The sequence below is a fragment of the Elgaria multicarinata genome, chromosome 19, assembly GCF_023053635.1.
Source record: "Elgaria multicarinata webbii isolate HBS135686 ecotype San Diego chromosome 19, rElgMul1.1.pri, whole genome shotgun sequence".
Classification (NCBI taxonomy): domain Eukaryota; kingdom Metazoa; phylum Chordata; class Lepidosauria; order Squamata; family Anguidae; genus Elgaria; species Elgaria multicarinata.
The window spans coordinates 7,175,084-7,194,967 of NC_086189.1; the positions used below are offsets into that span (position 1 = coordinate 7,175,084).

At 49.6% G+C, this 19,884-nt stretch overlaps 1 protein-coding gene across 1 annotated transcript; it reads left to right on the forward strand.

Annotated features, from left to right (window-relative positions):
• The first annotated feature begins 4,294 nt into the window (after positions 1-4,294).
• On the forward strand, positions 4,295-17,408 carry PDCL (phosducin like). The gene is made up of 4 exons (XM_063144912.1): positions 4,295-4,364; positions 10,240-10,422; positions 13,827-14,008; positions 16,171-17,408. The coding sequence occupies exons 2-4, from the start codon at positions 10,248-10,250 to the stop codon at positions 16,720-16,722; spliced, it is 909 nt and encodes a 302-aa protein (XP_063000982.1). The 5' UTR covers positions 4,295-4,364; positions 10,240-10,247; the 3' UTR covers positions 16,723-17,408.
• The last annotated feature ends 2,476 nt before the right edge of the window (positions 17,409-19,884 follow it).

Below are 19,884 nucleotides of genomic sequence, written 5' to 3' on the forward strand. Positions count from 1 at the left end.
TTTGCTTTGCTTCATCTCTAAACATGTTGGGGGTGGTGGAGAATCTCTTCTTGCATAAATCAGGTCACTGTTAGCTAGTTTAAACTACTAATAACGATACGGGGGATGTTGCTACTTGTGTAGCTTAACCTTTTCAGATTCAACCGGTGAAGATTTTTCAAAACCGCACCTAGTGAATACAGCTGTTTAACGACATGGACCTTCTGCTAAGGAAAAAGGGGTTGTCCTTAACCTGGCGATTAGAGTGCACAGATGAGAAGCAGAGTTCTCTATACAAGTATCCCACGCTAATCAAGAGAGTGGGATCTGTCATTGGATGCATTTGAGTGGGGTATGTGCCCTTGGTCTTTTGCATAGGGGGTGGTCTGGGTAGATGAAGGAGCAGCCGTGCTTGTCACCCAAAAAGGCTGGAGTGGCCTCTTTTGTCCTTCCCCTTTGGCGGAAGTCTCTTGAGCCTTGCCTCTTCTGGGTTGACAGGAGCTCAGAGTGTCATGGTCTGCTCTTGAACGGTTCTACCCCCAGTCTTGCTTTTCTCTGACAACTGGGGGAGGTGGGAGATCCAGGACGAATAAAAGTTAGGACTTCTTCACACAGCACATAGTTAAATTATGGAACTCACTACCACAAGATGTGGTGATGGCCACTGTGATGGAACCATCAAGCTCATGACAGCCACCAATTTGGATGGCTTTAAAAGGGGGTTGGATAAATTCCTGGAGGCAAAGGCTATCAATGGCTACTAGCCCTGATGGTTGTGTGCTATCTCCAGTATTCAAGGCAATAAGCCTGTGTGCACCAGTTGCTGAGAAACATGGGCGGGAGGCTGCTGTTGCACCTTGTCCTGCTTGTTCATCCCTGGCCGATGGCTGGCTGGCCACTGTGTGAGCAGAGTGCTGGACTAGATGGACCCTTGGCCTGATCCAGCATGACAGTTCTTATGGTAGAGCACAGTGTAGCCGCTTACGCATCACCAAAAATGAGGACACAGATGAGCATAGAATGTGCGTGTCCTAATTTATACGCGTAGAGGCAAATTTGGAAAGAATGACTATAATTAAATAGAAACACAATGCATCTCACCATAGCAGGGGAGGCTGCACTCAGGTGACCTGAAGGCCTGCTCAGTTTGATGTGAAGGTGCTCATGGTTGGCAGGCAACTTCAAGGCCACCATTCTCCCTTCTTAGGGTTCTTTTATCTTTAAACTAGAGGTGGACCAGACAGCCCTTCAAATAGAGGACTGCCATCTTTAAATGGGAGACACGACGACCCTCGGCGCAAGCCTACTTGAGAGATCCCAACTATTGGGCATCTGATCACGATGAGTAGATCTGGTTGCCTCCTTTGCCTGGAAAAAAATATCCCAAGCTGATCAAGGCAGCAGGATAAGCTCCTATTAGATGAACGAGTCTGCCAGCCTCCCAGGTAGACCTGGCCTTTGGGAATGCAGGAGACGACACAACACGGGCATCCAAAACTAATGCACACAGGAGTGTGTATGTTTGTAAATTAAAGACATGTTTAAGAAATAAAAATTGAAATCTATAAGGACCCATTGTCTGCTTCTACTGGAGGTCCTCTGTAATCTACCCATGCTGCTAAATAGACCTGTTCTCTGGGCTCAGTTTACTAATTCATGCTATCGTCGATTACATTAAGCTACTACTCAAAGTGGAAGGAATAGCACACTGGTTTGAGGTGAGTTTACAGTTGTGTTTTGGTTGCCTGCAATGTTTCTCTTGAGGCTGGAAAAGTGTTGGCCAACAGACTGGAGAAGCTTCCCTTGTGGGGGGACGTTTTGGCCTCTTCAACCCATCTAGAGCCTGGTGCTGACTGTGGAGTTGGGAAATGGGGCATTCCACATAGGTCTTGTATGTGCAAAGCCTTGCACCTATCTGGAATGCCCTATATCCCATCTTTGGGGCAGAAGGCCTAAAAAGTCAACTCAGTCCATGTGCAAAAAGCTGCCAACTCTACTTGCCTCTTTCTGCCCCTTCATCCCATATGTGAATTGTGTTTCATCTTGTAGCCAAGGAAATAAAGGCACTGTTGACTGAGCCCCACCTCAAATTACACCACGGAGATCGACCACTGCTCACCTTTCTGTGAAAGATTGCTTTGAAAACAGACTTATTCCCATGGGACTTTGCATCTCCTAATACATATAGAATGTAATCGGTTGTAATAGAATAACAAACTTTCCAGAGGGGTAGCTGTGTCAAGTCTGTCATACCAAAAAAACAAGGACTCTTGTGGCACCTTATAAACTAAAAAAAATGTGGACTTTTGTGGACTAACTACAGCGCACTTCCCCAGATGTAACTTACAGTGGCCTGGTTCAGATAACACGCTAAACCATGCTGCTTAACCACAAAATGGTTAAGGGAATGCATGCATTCCCTTAACTATTTTGTGGTTAAGCAGCATGGTTTAGCGTGTTGTCTGAACCAGGCCAGTATATACCAACCTTCACTAGCCTGCTGCCCTTCATATGTTAAACTACAATTCTCAGAATTCCCTGCTGGCTAAGGGATTATGGAAGTTGTAGTCCAACACATCTGGAATGCACAGATTTGGGGAAGGCTGGTATTATAGACACAGTGAGGTCAGAGGAAACTTAAATGCAGAAAGTAAATTTATATTTATTTATTTGTTACATTTATATACCGTCCCATAGCCAGAGCTCTCTGGGCGGTTTACAAAAGTTTAAAACAGTAAACATTAAAAGTATACAAAATTTAAAACATAAGAACAACAGTATAAAAACAACAGTATCCATTTAAAAACAACAGTTCTGAGGGTCCGTTAAAAAACAAACTTAGTGTTGTTGTTAAATGGTGTTAAATGCCTGGGAGAAGAGAAAAGTCTTGACCTGGCGCCTGAAAGATAACAGTGTTGGCACCAGGCGAGCCTCATCGGGGAGATCATTCCACAGTTGGGGGGGCCACCACTGAAAAGGCAGTATCCATTTAAACCACAACAGTACCTGGGTCCGCTAAAAAACAAACAAATTTCACATATGTTGTTAAATGCTGTAAATGCCTGGGAGAAGAGAAAAGACTTGACCTGGTGCCGAAAAGATAACAATGTTGGCACCAGGCAAGCCTCATTTGGGAGATCATTCCATAATTGGGGGGCCACCACTGAAAAGGCCCTCTCCTTTGTTGTCATCCTCCGAGCTTCCCTCGGAGTAGGCACTCGGAGGAGGACCTTAGATGTTGAGCGCAGTGTACAGGTAGGTTCATGATGGGAGAGGCGTTCCGTCAGGTATTGTGGTCCCAAGTCATGTAGGGCTTTATAGGTTAAAACCAGCACCTTGAATTGGGCTCGGAAACGTATAGGCAGCCAATGCAAGCGGGCCAGAATCGGTGTAATATGCTCAAACCTCCTTGTTCCAGTTATCAATCTGGCCGCGGTATTTTGCAGAAGCTGCAGCTTCCGAACCGTCTCCAAAGGCTGCCCCATGTAGAGGGCATTGCAGTAATCTAAGTATAGGATGTCGGAAACGACTGAACAAATAAACAACAAATTAAGTGGTATATGTATTATTAATAAAATTAATAAATGTATTTATCCAATTTCAACATGTTTTGACACAGAAAATCTGGATACGAATAACTGGAAATAAAGTAATCCCCACTATATGTGTGTGGTTGTGTTTTTGTTTGAAAATAAAGGCTTGGGGCCTGACCTACTAGGCCTGACCTGGGTCGCCCTAGAAACCACATATTTATTATTCCCCTTCCTTTGCCGTCAGGGGGCAGAGCGCCCTGCAGCTTACTGCGTTACGCATGCGCACTCTCCATCCCTGCTAGGTCTGGCTACAAAGAGATACAGACTCAGTGAAAGCAATTCGACATCTCCGGTCCCCAAACGAACAAGCGGGGCAACCGACGGGGAAAAAATAGGACAATGCGCTGGGTTATTTATTATCTGTGCAGCGACCGAAATCAGACTGTTTCCCACCATTTTGCAACAGCCTGCAAGAATTCAGTTTCAGCAAGAAACAAGAGCTGCCTGTTATTACTTAATTTTAGGCATGATGAGAAAGGTAAAAGTTTGTGTATGCATATTTGCAATGGGTAGGTATGCTATAATATAGCTATCGAGAGAGAAAGAGAGAAAGAAAAGGCAGCCTAAAAGTTTGGGGTGGGACGTTTTACCACCACCACGCCTTTGCCTCGCTCATGGCGCTGTTTTCAAACGGGGACCGGAAGTGAGTGCCGCGCGTTGACTTTTCTTACCACTATGTCCTGATTAGCTCCTCCTCCTTTCCCGCCCTATTTTCCCGGCATCCTTTGGGCTTCCGCTTTGTGCCTTCTGCAGGGGCAAGAGAGAGAAAGAGAGAGAAAGAGACCTCTGTGGGTGAGCAAAGGGTTCTAAGGCGGGGGGGGGGGGGGCGAGGGCAAGGGATCACTGGTGGCAGCAGTGGGATCCCGGGGTAGAAGGGGAGGGCGAAGGGGCTCTTTTCCTGTTTCCCTGGCGGGGGCGGGGGGTCTCTGCCCAGCAGCAAGGGTTCTTCACGAGGAGGGAGTCACTCGTAGGTGCAGGGGGTGCAAAGGGTTAATACTTTGGGGCAGGGGAGGGGCTGGTCCTTTGGCAGAGCCCCCTGCATTGAGGGACCCCTGGAATCGAGGGTGGGTGAGAGAGACCCCAGACCCCTGGCGTGTCTGTGGGAGGGGAGGGGTTGAGGCCCTACAACCGTGGAGTAGGGGGTGGGGAGGAGTGCGAGGCCCCTGTGGTGGGGTGGGGGCAGCCCCCTGGAGTGGGGGGGTAGGCAGATGAGAGACCCCTGTGGTGGGAGGGGGGAGAAAGTCTTGAGCCCCCTGGAGTGGAGTCAGGACCCTCTTCAAGGGGGGGGGAGCCCCCAGCCCCCTGGAGTGGGGGGGTAGGCAGATGAGAGACCCCTGTGGAGGGAGGGGTGAGAAAGTCTTGAGCCCCCTGGAGTGGAGTCAGGTCCCTCTTCAAGGGGGGGAGCCCCCAGCCCCCTGGAGTGGGGAGGTAGGCAGATGAGAGACCCCTGTGAAGGGAGGGGTGAGAAAGTCTTGAGCCCCCTGGAGTGGAGTCAGGACCCTCTTCAAGGGGGGAGCCCTAGTCCCTGTAGCATTGAGGGGGCATGGAGGCTGCTCTGCCTGAAAGGAAAGGTCCGACATCCTTTGTGAGGGGGGCATCCCATAGTGAAGATTAGGGGTTAGGATTAGCCCCCCCCCATGGGTGAAGCGCATCCTTCCCCCAAGCGGCTGTCCTCCAGATCTTTTGGAGAGCGACACCCACCCTTCCTGACCATTGGCCACGCTGGCTGGGGCTGATGGGGGTTGTAGTCCAACATTACCTGGAGTGCACCAGGTAGGGGAAGGCTGGGATAGGGCTTCCCTGTCCAGGGGCAGCGTTCCTCTGACCGTCAGGAGTGCAGGAAGCAACCGCAGCGCCTTGGTGCCCCTGCCTAGAGCCTCCAGTCGGTCACTGTGCAGAGCCGGACGCTCGTCCCGACGGCGCTTTGGTTTGATCCTGCAGAGCTCTGAAATGGGTTGTGGAGGGTTAAGCTAGTATCGTTTTAAAAAACATACCCTGTAGAAGCAGGCCTGCCTCGAATACTAGGCGCTTGGGACATTTTCATGGCCGGCTTTCTTGTGGGTTTTCAGTCTGTGTGACTTAGCTGGCTGGTTTTTGGACCCGGACTTTATTTATTTATTTATTATTACAGCTATATCCTCCTCCTCTCTATTTTATCCTCACAGCAGCAACCCCATGACGTAGGTTGGGCTGAGAGTCTGTGACCGGCCCAAAGTCACCCAGTGAGTTTCCATGGCCGAGTGGGGGCTAGAACCCAGATCTCCCGACTTTCAGTCCGACACTCTAACCACTACACCACACTGTCTACACGAGGCCCAACTTACTCTGGCCCCTGTCTGAGGCTAACACTTCAGTTAGACCTATCTTAGGCGCTCTCTTAGTGTAATATTCTTTATTATGTGAGGAGGAATAGCCACACGCTCTGGGTGTTAGGGAGCTGGGATCGCCCACCTTTGCCCCATAGAGAGGGTTGACTGATAGATTGATTTTCTATCCTTCCTTTCTGCCAAATAGCGGCACTCAAGTCAGCTGTCCGTAAAATCCAGACTGCAAACTCAATCTTAATTAAAACCGAACATAAAAACAAATTTATTAAACGTGCGATTTAAAATGTGACATTGAAAGAAATGAACTGCACCAGCCAAATGAAACTACCGTTCTTTGAGGTTCGGGGAAACTTGCAGGTTGCAAGGAGACCCCAAAGGGGAGCGGGTCCCTTGCACGCACTCTGCACATGTACAATAAAGCTTTAACGAGAGTCAAGGGCTGAGTTCTTGGATTCTGTGGGGGTGTTTCATTGCCCCATAGGGAGAACAATGGGTGGGATTTCGCTGTGTGTTGGGAGGCGATAAAGTGCGTTGTCCGTGAGGAGAAGGGCCTGTCTTTCTTCCCATGTCACATTAAAGCTGTGTTGAGTTATTTAGGGATGAGGGTAGAAGTGGCTGTTTTTTTCTGAGAGGGCAGTTATGGGGGGTGGGCACTGCCCCACAGTAAGCATGGGGGTTGTTACTCATTGGCTGCATGAAGTCCCCAAGGTTGGGTTCCACTTCTGTGCCTACTCACAAATCCTCCCAGAGTGCAGGACATGGAATAACGGGCTCAAGTTAAAGGAAGCCAGATTCCAGCTGGACATCAGGAAAAACTTCCTGACTGTTAGAGCAGTACGACAATGGAATCAGTTACCTAGGGAGGTTGTGGGCTCTCCCACACTAGAGGCCTTCAAGAGGCAGCTGGACAACCATCTGTCGGGGATGCTTTAGGGTGGATTCCTGCATTGAGCAGGGGGTTGGACTCGATGGCCTTGTAGGCTCCTTCCAACTCTGCTATTCTATGATTCTATGAAATTGTCCTTGTGAAACTGTTGGCTCTGAAGGGGAGCCCACGTGTCACCTATCAAAGCCAGTTTATTTATTTTTTAAAAGTGGGCAGCCCTTGGAAAGAGAAGGAGTGCCAGGTTGCACCTCTCTTCTCTGGGTTTGCAATACTAAATTGAATTGTTCGCTTTGTGGCTGTGTCTCCGCTGTGTGCGTTTCCTCGCCCTGGGTCTGCGTCGCGAGATCCAGATTATGTAGGACATGAAACGGGGCACAGAGCCAGGCTGAGAGAGGGACAGGATTGAAATCGCCCAAAGCAGAAACAGCAGCTGTTCGCTTTGGCTAGAAATACATTTTAATAACACTCCTCTGATCTCATTTTTTAAAAATCCACAGCTTTGACCTTAATAATTCGCGGTACAAGCTTATGCATCCATAACAGACTCTTACATCCCTCTGTGCTCTTGCCTGTGCATTGGTCTGAAACTTTGAACTACTTGTTGAAGGCTGCCGTGTTTTCCTTGGGCCGCAGGTTGACCATATTTCTACTTCCACTTTCTCTTTGCTTTACTGTTTATTAGACAGGTCTCTTCCCTGAGGAGGTTACCAGGGCGAAGCGCGGGGAGCAAGGAGGAGGCGAAGATCGGTCAAAGCTAAAATGGATGAATGCAGCCCACTGGGAGTTAGGACTAAGAGTTTACAGAGGTTGCAGGAGAGAATATTTTTCATTTGTGTTGGTAAATATCTCTCTACGCCTCCAGAGTAACAAGGTGCTACTCTGCTCGGCCAGCGAAGTGCGTTAGCCACGGACCTAGTCATCTCACGTACTACTTTTAAAAACTCCTCTGTCAGAAAGGGAGCTTGTTGTATCTTTTTGAGGAGCGTCGTGGTTGTTGGGGGCTGGCGGTTGAGAAACGCCCATTCCGATTGGTGTTCAAAGCCCTGCTAGTCTCGTGCAACTAGCTGCACAGTTCTTTGGATCTTGCTCCATCGCCCGAAGTTGTCTCCCTCTGATCATCAGCGTCCTTTGCCTGCTGGCTAAGAAACAGGCGCGCACAGAGACACACCGCTGTCGTTTTCATAGTCACTTCTCCAGGGAAAAGAGCAGTGAGAATTGGGGGCCGTCTTCCACCAGCACGTCCCCTCTTCTGTCACTCCAGTTCCTGAGTTGCCCTTGAAATGCATAAAACCATCAAAGTCTGGGCTCAGTTAGGTTTTGTTGTATTAAACAAGTCCTGCTTTTTAAATTAGGAACTCATTAAGTCGCCTGTGGTGAGTATGAAGCAGCCACAGATGTGGAGGGACAGGCATCGTAAACTCATGACGAAGGAGGAGGCAAACTCTGGGCCTCAAAGGAAGAAAGAAAATGTATTGTGCTCTACATGTTTTGGAGAAGAAGACTCCTTCAGGAGCTGTTTTTAGTTCTTCTGAAATTCCTTAACTGCAAAAACGACAATGCTCAAACCCCACACACCCAGACTATACAAATGTCTAAAAAGAAGAAAATGTTGTCGTTCTTGCAGCTAAGGAATTTCAAAAGAACTAAAAACAGCTCCTGAAGAATTATAGAATCATAGAATAGCAGAGTTGGAAGGGGCCTACAAGGCCATCAAGTCCAACCCCCTGCTCAAGGCAGGAATCCACCATAAAGCATCCCTGACAGATGGTTGTCCAGCTGCCTCTTGAAGGCCTGGAATGTGGGAGAGCCCACAACCTCCCTAGGTAACTGATTCCATTGTCGTACTGCTCTAACAGTCAGGACGTTTTTCCTGATGTCCAGCCGGAATCTGGCTTTCTGCAACTTGAGCCCATTATTCTGTGTCCTGCACTTTGAGAGGATTGAGAAGAGATCCTGGCCCTCCTCTGTGTGACAACCTTTTAAGTATTTGAAGAGTGCTCTCATGTCTCTCCTCCATCTTCTCTTCTCCAGGCTAAACCTGCCCAGTTCTTTCAGTCTCTCTTCATCGGGCTTTATTTCCAGACCCCTGATCATCCTGGTTGCCCTCTTCTGAACACGCTCCAGCTTGTCTGCGTCCTTCTTGAATTGTGGAGCCCAGAACTGGACGCAATACTCTAAATGAGGCCTAACCAGGGCCGAATAGAGAGGAACCAGGACCTCACGCGATTTGGAAGCTCTACTTCTATTAATGCAGCCAAAAATAGCATTTGCCTTTCTTGCAGCCATATCGCTCTACGCACTTCTCTGAAATGCGTAGAGCACAATAAATTTTCTTCCTTCCTTTGAGTTTGCCTCTTCCTTCATCATGAGTATGAAGCAGCAGGTGACCAGAGAGGGAAATTCTTGTAGACTGAAGGAGGGTTCCTCCCCACCCCTCTTTTCCTCCATGCCAGTAGTGTTCTTCAGATAGCTAATACCCGTGAGAACATGTGAGCAGACGTATTTTATAGATAGCCTGCTTTCTTTTCAAAAGAAATCAAAGTGGCTAACAAATGCAATCAATAATTCAACTTATAATCATCGAAGTAAAGCAAGTGAGTAGCATAAATGTTATGTTATAAGCTTTTGTGTGCTTATCCGCAAGGCAGAAATGAGCTTTCATTCCCCCGTAGCTCTTTGGAGGAGCCTTGCTTCATTTCTTTATGTTGTATGTTTCTTTATGCTGTATTTCTCTAGATTCCATTTCATGGGAGAATTATTATTTCTCTCTCTCTCTCTCTCTCTTTTTAATCTTTTGAGCGATTTACATCCCAGATGGCTTACAGAGCTGCTGTCTGCAAATCCGGTGGCCAAGAGAGAGCTTCGAATTCAGGATAAGGGACGGATTAAAAGGTCGGCGCTAATGCCATAGAAGTTACCGCTGCCTCCGTGCTGATACTTATCTTGGCATCTGTGTCATGCCGTTGACTTGTTTATCCAAGAAAGAGCCGGTGATGGGTGCTGAGTCCTTGCGGGGCTTGTAGAGAAAGGGGGGGGTGACGAGCGAAGCGTTATCAGGCCAAAGGCTGGTGCTGGGGCAGAAGCAGGAGGGTTTTGACAATCTGAATGCGACGGCAAAATGTGAAGCTCCTGACTCACAAGGAGATGCAACTATCAAGCGCATAGCGTTCCGTTTCGCTTAGATTGCTGCTTTCACCATCTTCCAGTGGTGGGAAGGGGGGCAGGTACGAAACCCTACAAATGCTGCCATCCGTGCTTTTTGCCTTGCTTGAGAGTCCCCGTAACGATGTGGGCACGCAGCCCCACTTCTTCACGCAGCTTGCAGCAGCGGAGTTGTGTTTGCGGCTCTCCTTTCGCTCTGAAACGAGAGAGAATCTGAGCTCCCCGCCCGGCCCCGCGTCGGGCTAGATGTGGGAGCCGAGCCTCAGCTAACCGTTGTCCATTCTCTTGGCAGCCCTCAGGATGACGACCCTGGACGACAAGCTCCTGGGCGAGAAGCTCCAGTATTACTACAGCAGCAGCGAGGACGAGGACAGCGAGAAAGAGGAGCGAGACGAGGAGTCCCCCCGCTCCGTGTGTGATGCCGCCGTGCCCAGGGAGGTGACGCTGAGCAGCGACGGCAGCGCCATAAACACAGGTGCGCGTCCCGTGCCTCTCGAGCCATAGCTGGGGGGGGGGGGGAGGAAGCTAAGGGGAGACATGGTAGAGGTGTGCAAAATGATGCAGGGTGTGGAGAACATGGATGGGGAGACATTTTTCTCCCTCCCATAATACGAGAACCCAGCGGGGTCATCCGGGACAGATCAGTAGAAGTCCTTCATCACACAGTGCAGGGTTAAACTATGGAATTCACTACCGCAAGATGTGACGGCCACCAATTTGGATGGTGGATAAATTCCTGGAGGGGAAAGCTATCAATAGCTACTAGCCCTGATGGCTATGTGCTACCTCCAGTATCCAAGGCAGTAAGCCTGTGTGCACCAGTTGCTGGGGAACATGGGTGGGAGGGCGCTGTTGCACCACATCTTGCTTTGATGGTCCCTAGCCGACAGCTGGTTGCCCGCTGGACTAGATGGACCCTCGGTCTGATCCAGCATGGCACCTCTTATGTTCTTATTCATCCGTCCTTCCCTGACCTGGGGCTCTCCAGGTGTGTTGGACTACAATTCCCATCATGATGGGAGTTTTACTCCAAAACATTTGGAGGGCCCCAGGTTGGGGCCGGCTGCCGTAACATCTCTGAAGTTGACTCAGGTCTGAGTTGGTCTGCTGCTCTTAACATGCCCAGAGACCGTTCTCTGGAGCTCGTCCCTTCTTTCCTGCCCCCTGGGAAGGTCCGGAAGGATTTCCTGCACCACCCCAACGAATATACTGAGGAATCGTCCCATGTAAAGAAGCGGTCATTTACAATCCCCAGTGAAAACCCTCCGAAATTGTTCAGCTATATAAAAGTTGCGCAAGGCTCACTTCAGGAGCATAACTCGCTTCAGCCTTGGCTGTGCTGGCTGAGTATGATGGGAATTGTAGTCTGATACATCTGGAGGACACCAGGATGGAGAAGGCTGATGTAGGGACTTGTCCAAAGCATTTGTTACCCATGGCCGGAAGACAGGAAGCCTCCTCCTCCTCCTCCCAAGTCCCACCGTCTAGCTCCAGCGTGTTTGCTGTGACTGGCCGCAACTCTTCCGGGGCTCAAGGCAGAGCAATTCCCACCCCCCTCCCATCACCTGTGAGCTGATGCCAGGAGTTGATCCTTGGATCTTTTACGTGCAATGCAGGGGCTGCACCAGTGAGCTATGGCCCTGCTCCGCAGAACAGGAATCTGCATTATACCAAGTGAGAGTTTTTGTCCACGTAGCCTAGAACTGCCCTTTCTCTCAGGCAGTGGCTCTCCAGGGCCTTGGGCAGAGAGAGCCGTCTTTCCCTGCTGCAGATTGAATCCGGGGACTTCTTTAAGCAACGCACTAAGAGGCAGAGAGCTGCCACTGAGCCATGGCAGGCGCAGAGTTTAACACCCCTGTTGGAAAAGCCCTGGCTCTCACGGGGAAGACGTGTGGAAAAGGAACCCAGCACCCCCTTGGCGTAGCTTTACTGCCTCCCGCTAATCCATCAGTCCAGAGCATTTGGCTGTACGGTGATCCACCAAGAGACAAAGGATGTTTTACCCTCATATCGTCTTTAGCTGCAACTTTGTCTCCCTCACCAAGCCTTATTGAACCTCTGAAGATGCCCTATCCTGGATCTGGACCATCAGCCCTTCTAGCCCAGGGGTGGGCAACTTCCAGGGATCTGGAGACCAATTATATATATTAAATATATTTCTCTATGCCTTCAATAACAGCGTCAGCTAAGGATAGTGTGTCTCCTCTGAATTAATGCTTGGAGGCAGTAATGGGCTGGATGAGGAAAAACAAACTGAAGCTGAATCCAGCCAAAACAGAGGTGCTTGCTGTCAAGGGCTCTGGCCTAGGTTTGGAGGTGTGTCAACCAATTTCTGGATGGGGCTACACTCCCCCTGAAAGACTGTGTTCGCAATTTGGGGGTGCTCCTGGATCCGTCGCTCCAAATGACAGCCCAGATAGATGTGACGGCCAGGAGTGCCTACTATCAGCTTCGGCTGATACGCCAGCTGTGCCCCTTCTTAGAGTCAGAAGACCTAAAGACGGTTGTGCACGTGCTGGTAACCTCAAGGCTTGACTTCTGCAATGCGCTCTACATAGGGCTACCATTGTACCTAGTTCGGAAACTTCAACTAGTTCAAAATATGGCAGCCAGGTTGGTCACCGGTACATCTAGGGGTGAGCATATTACCCCAACATTAAAATCACTCCACTGGCTGCCAATTAGTTTCCGGGCAAAGTACAAAGTGTTGGTCATTACCTTTAAAGCCCTAAATGGTTTGGGTCCAGGTTACCTGCGGGATCGCCTTCTCCCATACAGTCCGCCCCACACACTCAGGTCCTCTGGGGTGAACTTACTTCAGTCAGCTAAAACTAGGCTGACATCAGTTTCCCAGAGGACCTTTTCTTCTGTCGCCCCGATTGTGGAACGGCCTGCCGGAGGAGATTCGTAAAATTAACTCTCTGTGTGATTTTAAGGCAGCTTTAAAGACTAGCCTTTTCCGGCAGGCCTATCCAGATCAATGTTAAATCATGAATTTTTAAGATGTATTGATTCCTGTTCTAATGTTGTTCCCCGCCTCGATCTAAAAGGAGAGGCGGGTAAGAAATAATTTTATTATTATTATTATTATTATTATTATTATTATTATTATTATTATTAATTGCCTTCCTGCCACTGCTCCACCAATTTTGCCACTGAAATTCAATGGGGCAGCAGCAAAAAAAAGGGCAATTGATTTTTTTAAAAAAAAGCCAGCCACTTTCTTTTTATTTATTGCTAAAACAGTGGCAAATTTCGGAGGCAGAGCGCTACGTGCTCTCCTTGCAACATGGAGAAAAACGGACCTTTTTTGCCACCAGATTTTGGCGGCAGCGTCAACTGCAGGGATCTAGTCCATTGCTCTCTACTCCAACGGTCAGTGTCCCTCTGAGAGGGAGGGGCATTTACTTTCCAGACAAACTAACTCAGGTCCTCTGAGTTGGAGATGCCAAAGAACAAAATAAGAGGCCGTCTGCATGCATTCCACCCTCCTCTGAGGCGCTTGGCTTCCCTGGGCGTCAGTTCCCTTAGATGTGAATAAATAATCAACAGTTTACCTAGAGCGGTGGGGTGTCGAAGGTTCAGCTGTCCAGCACCATGTACATTGATGGTGCTATATAAATAAATAATAATAATAATACAGGCTTCCCGGTATCTCAGCCCTGCTTAAGTTACATGTCTTGTGTCTTTTGTTCCCTTTGAAAAAGCTTTATTTTGCTGCCGTGGAGTTGCAGGCAGTTGAATCGGGGCAAGGTTTAAGTCCCCTGTTTTAGGCGAGCGCTTTAACAGTCAATTCCGGCTGAAGTGTGCAACGAAAGTGCCCAAGTCTTTTTTCTCTGACCTCCAGCCTCGGCGCCCTTCCTCTCCTTCTCCCCTCAGGCCCTAAAGGCGTGATCAACGACTGGCGGAGGTTCAAACAGCTGGAGACGGAGCAGCGGGAGGAGCAGTGCCGGGAAATGGAACGGCTCATCAAGAAGCTGTCCATGACCTGCCGGTCACACCTGGACGAAGAGGAGGACCAGCTCAAGCAGAAGGAACTTCAGGATAAGCTCAACGGCAAGGTGACGGCCGGCCGGACGGCTGCAGGAGCTGCTCCTTTTCAGCGGCCTCGTTGCTGCTGTGCAAATGGGGAAAAACCCTTTCCCAACTGGGGGTCATCCAGATGTGTTGGACTGCCACTCCCAGAATTCCCAGCCAGCCAGCATAGGGCCCTTGGGAATTCTGAGAGTTGTAGTCCAACACACAACTGGACAGCCCGAGATTGGGGAGGGGTGCTCTGCGATGGCTGCTCGACTGCAGCATCAGCATCATTATTAGTGTAGTCTTAATAATACAGCATTAATCGTTATTGTATTATTAAAACTATGCTAATAATTATTAATACGGTATATTAATAATGTGGTGTAGTGGCTGGAGTGTCGGACTGGGAGTCAGGAGATCTGGGTTCTAGTCCCCACTCGGCCATGGAAACGCCTGGGTGACTCTGGGCCAGTCACAGACTCTCAGCCCAACCCACCTCACAGGGTTGTTGTTGTGGGGATAAAATGGAGAGGAGGAGAATTCTGTACACCACCTTGAGTTCCTTGGAGAGAAAAAGCCGAGATATAAAATGTAATAATAATAATAATAATAATAATAATAATAATGATAATAAATGAAAAATTATTAATACTGCAGTATTAATAATTAAGTTTTATGTTGTACTTTTAATCTTATACGTTTTTATCATGTTGTACTTTATGGCTTTAATTACTGTGAAACGCCCAGAGAGCTTCAGCTATTGGACAGTGTAGGAGCTTGAGAAATACATAAAAATAAATAAATGTGATACACCAGCTCATTTGCTGGAAAGGCTTCAAGGCACGGTGCACAGCGATTCAAAACCCTAAAACAATAAATTTGTAGGTAAAAACAGTAAAACATAACATTAGAACAGAGGCATAATTTAAAAGGCTAAATTAAAGTCTTCACGTTGTTTCTACAAGCCAAGGGAGTGGCGGCCGCTGTCCTAGTTCTTGAAAGGGCGCGTTCCACAGTTTGGTGGTGACACAGGAGAAAGCCCCCCCCTCGTCTGCCTGCCTGCCTGGTGAAGAGGTTTCTTTGGGTAATGGCACCCTCAAAAGGGTCTCTCCTGAAGATGCGTGATTGATTTTATTTATTTATTACATTTTTATACTGCCCAATAGCTGAGGGTCTCTGGGCAATGCACGATTAAAACCATAAAACACAAGTATCCAAATGAATCTAAAGTGTTTTTAAAAAGCGCAACATAAAACCTGGTAAGTTACAGTTCAGGGAAAGCCAGTGTGAAAAGGTATGATTTCAGAAGGAGTTTAAAGGATGTTTCATTTTCTGCCTCCCAAACCTCACGAAGGAGGGTTTTCCAGAGGGATGGGTGCCGCTACAGAGAAGGCCCCGCTGTCGAGGTTCTTCGTGGTGACATTCCGTTCATTCTGTTAATAACCAGGCAACTTCCTAGTGAGACAGGCGATCCCTTGGATAACCATGTCCTAAGCCATTTTAGGGCTTTAAAGGGTAAAACCAACACCCTGAATTGCACCCAAAAAGCCAACCTGTGCAGGTCTTTCAGGACAGTTGTGATACGATCCCAACATCTTGCAGTGGTTCGCAGGTTAGCTGCTGCGTTTGCACGAATTGCGTGTTCATACGGCAGCCGTGATTCCAGGTTCACTTCACGATCTCGCCAGGCAACGCCTGCCTCTGCCAAAATACGCATTTGAGCCGCAAATGCCGGTACTTTGAGAGAGACTTGGGCGCATCGACGCCCTCAAACCTATCTTGGTTTTGATCACTCCCAGCTCACCCACAAAAGATCCCTGGGAATCATAGTTTGGTGGGAGCTCTGCTCATTCTGTTGAGAGTTCCCTACATCCCGTCACAGAACTACAGTTCCCAGGGCATCCCTGGGGAAAGCAAGGACTGTTACACTCTGTGAGTTAAATATCCTCAAAGAATTATTCACTCTTCCCGAATAATGTGTCGTTTTATAAACCTCTACCACGGGGCCGGGGGGAGGGCTGCTTTGCTGCCTTTTGTCCTAAAAGTTTGCAGCTGCGACCCCCCACATCAAATTTCGCACGCTTCCCCAGACCGCAGGAAGGGAACGGTGGCACAGCGCGTGTGCGTGCGTCCGCTGCCGCCGGCTCGTCTCCCCTTCGCTTCGCCCCCGTGAAAAGGCGGTGTGTTTTCCCTCTCCCCTCAGCTGTCGCTGCAGGAGTACCGCCTGCTGCACGAGAACGGCGGTGGCGACGATGACGAGGCCTTCCTGCAGCAGTACCGCAAGCAGCGGATGGAGGAGATGCGGCAGCAGCTGCTCAGCGGGCAGCAGTTCAAGCAGGTCTTTGAGATCCGCAGCGGGGAGGCCTTCCTGGACGCCGTCGACAAGGGGCACAAGAACACCCTGGTGATGATCCACATCTACGAGGACGAGGTCCCCGGGGCCGAGGCCCTGGACGGCTGCATGGTCTGCCTGGCCGCCGAGTACCCCGCGGTCAAGTTCTGCCGGGTGCGGAGCTCCTTGATTGGCACTAGCTCCCGTTTCACCAGCAGCGCCCTGCCGGCCCTGCTGGTCTACAAGGGCGGGGAGCTGATTGGGAACTTCGTCCGCATCACCGACCAGCTGGGCGAGGACTTCTTCGCCGTGGACGTGGAGGCCTTCCTGCAGGAGTGCGGCCTCCTGCCGGAGAAGGACCTGGTTCTCCTCCCCTCCCTTTGCCACGCCTCCTCGGAAGACAGCGATCTGGAGATCGACTGAGGCTGGGCAGGGGAGGCGGGTCGCCCTCCGCGAGCCCGGCCAGGAGCCGCAAGCAGCAGCCTCCACCTGCGCCCGGTTCCTTGCTCGCTCCCGGAGGGCACTTAAGTCGAGCGCAAACTGACCCGTTCCCGAACGGGCAGCAGAAGCACCCGAACCCTTCAACCTGTCCAGCGGGCCTCCGCGCTTGTCTTCTCTGCCGTCCGTAGTGCCCCAGCCTTTCTCTGGCTCCTGGTGGCCCTTGACAACGCCCTCCGCCCCAGCTGCCACGCTGCTTTTGGGTAGTGCAGGTGCATAGAATCGTCAGCGGGCCTTTTGACGTCGGCTGCCAGCAACCGCCAGGTGCAGGAGCGTGTGTGTGGGGGGGGGGAGCCCATGCGGGGATCCCACCCGTCATTTAATGGACGGCACCATCTGGGGCTTCAATCACTGCTGAAGCGACTGGTGTGGACTGTAGGTCTAGGGCTGCGCTCTGTCCCCCTCCCCGTGTTTGTTCACCCCTTTACATGCCGTGTCCTCCTCAAAGCGGGTTATCTGTGCTCCTGTGGGTGTTCGTTTCCGTGTCTGTCCTGTGCTCCCCTCTCTCCGCTCTTCCTGAGTGGATTTGACTGTTTTGCTAAACTCTTTTACTATGTGTAAAGAACTCCCAAGGTTTTCTTAAATTAATGCAATAAAATATAAAACGTTAAGCTTCCCGTCCAGTGGCTTTCTTGAGCTCCGGGTGCGGTGGGAGAAAATGCCATGTATTCTGGTAGACGCTTTTGTTTCTTTTTAATTGGGTGCGGAAGTAAGTGGCTACGAATGTGAGCCCCGTGGCGACCCATGTCTAGAGCTACAATCGTGGCCCTTTTGATACAGCAGCTACAACCCACGTAATAACAGTTAACGCCGAACAGACATCATGGCTACTAGGATTTCTCTGCAGGCCCTGCCTAACACACACCTTGATGCTGGAAGTATGAAATGCAAATGATTTCACACACACATAGGCACACAGGTATATAAATTAGCTTCTCCTTTGAAGTGTTTTAATTTGTCAGTAAGAAATATCTGGGGGCAATAGAAGTTACATTGTGGATTTGCGATTGGACACGGGGAGTCCGTAAGGCAACCTACAGAGGGGCTGGCCAGCCTCCAGTGCCACCACTTCTCCCGGAAAGAGGTATGAGCCTTATTCCACCCACCCCTCTTGCATGAAGAAACCAGTCAGAAGCAGCTTCTGAGGGCCAGTCGGGTTGCGTTCGTTACATGTGAGGAGATTTGAACTCAGAACTAGCACCTTGGCAGCACCCACCACCCGCTGATGCCCGACCTCTTCAGCCAACTCAGCTGCCCTTCATCCTCCATTCCGGGCAACTTGGAGATGCCATCTTAACTTCCCACAGTGCCTTCAACATGACCTCACTCTGGGGCATTGTGGGAAATAGCTGCCAGGTCAGCGGCAAGTGACTTACTTTGCATACATCACTTCCCAGGTTCAATTCCTGGCATCTCCCAAGTAGGGCTAAAAACAACCCTGCCCAAACCTTGGAGAGACATTGCTGTCAGTCGGCTGGGTTCACACAATACGATGACCCAAACTCTGGACTGAGTGTGGGTGGTTGTTGAACTGTGGGTGGTTGTGTTGTGTGAACCCAGCAGCACTAACAAAGCATGGTTTGTTAACCACAAACAACCCACAGTTCACAACCCAACAACAAGCCATGGGTTCTCTTCCTGGGTTGTTCCTGGTTAACAAACCATGGTTTGTTAGCACAGCTGGGTTCACGCAACACAACAATCTATGGTTAACCGACACTCGACCCATACTCAACCTTTAGTGTAGGTGGTTGTGTTGTGTCAACATTTCCAGCAGGGCCCAGGGACATAGGAGGGGGCCGCACGAGAGGTCTCTTTGGACAAGGCCTTCCTCAAACACGGAACTAACCCAGCTCAAAAGCCAGCTTTACCAGGAAGGCTTCCTGTGACAAAATAGTATTGCAGTTCTTGGATAGTATTTGGTTGGAGGAGCTGGTTTCTCAACTCTCCATTATTCGGGGGTGAGGTGGGGAATTCTCTTGAAACCTGCATTTGGCATTGGTGGGAGATCAAGTCCTCTGTGGTCATCTAGAGATCAAGGGTGTTTTTATTCCTGCTTCACTTTTGCAATAAATAAAAAAGATTGAGGAGGGAGAGCACTTTAGAAGCTGTCTTTGCAAGCGGCTTCCGTTGCCCAGCAACCTGCATCAGTTGGGTACCACTTCAGGCTATCTCAGGCTCTCTGAACTGCTACGTCCGGACTTTATGTGATCCAGGAACGGTGGGTTATTCTAATATCTCTGGACATGCAAGGTCTGTGATGCTACCAGTCCAGGGCAGACAGGATAGCTGGTAGAACGGATTGGCTGCTTTTCAACAACAGGGCAACTTTCACGTACGTACAGCTTTTTTCAAGTATTATTTTTTAAATGCAGAAACCTCTCCCAGCACATCCCAGTATATCCGAAATAAAGGGGAGAAGCATTAAGGCACCGTCTTGAAGTTCCTGAAACAATAGTTTTGGAAATCAGTCACAGTCTGTTGTTTTTTTAAAGAAAGAAATCAAAAGCACGTAGTTGTTAGTCGAGTAGGTGGAGGCGCTGTCCTGTCTGCCTGCCTGCTGGGCGACATTAGCATCACAGATCATGATCCCCGGGGATATTAGAATACCTTTGAAATGCTGGATTATGGGGAAAAGATCCCATTTCCGCACACACCTTGCTGCCGTTGGGTGAAAGGGACTACAAGAGCAAGGTGGCAGCCCCATCACCCCCACTTCCACCACCCCAAGTTGGAAAGAGTTAAGCTTCCACCCTCTTCACCCTGGTAGTCAGGCAACAGGACAAGGATGCTTTGGGGCTTGTAGTCAGAGCTGCAGCAGCTTCAACCTGACCCCATCCTCAGTCAGTGAGTGGCTGTCAAGGAGAGGCAGGTACGGGCCTTCTTTTCCAGGTGAGCAGCCTGCCGGTGCCTTGTTCATAATCCCAAGCGCTCGTCATGATGGTTGTTTATTCCCTCCAGTATGGGAGGCCGTGTGCCTTTAAAAATAACTGTCAGGAAGATTCTATGAAGCAAAATGGCGGGAGAATCAGATAAAAGGACTTCTTCACACAGCATATCGTTGAACTCTGGAATTCGCTGCCACGC

Excerpts from the sequence above, each read along its gene's own strand:
- PDCL (XM_063144912.1), top strand. The coding sequence starts at position 10,248 with ATGACGACCCTGGACGACAAGCTCCTGGGCGAGAAGCTCCAGTATTAC. Across the intron at positions 10,423-13,826 it reads CGGCAGCGCCATAAACACAG|GCCCTAAAGGCGTGATCAAC; the intron begins GTGCGCGTCCCG and ends TTCTCCCCTCAG. Across the intron at positions 14,009-16,170 it reads AGGATAAGCTCAACGGCAAG|CTGTCGCTGCAGGAGTACCG; the intron begins GTGACGGCCGGC and ends CTCTCCCCTCAG.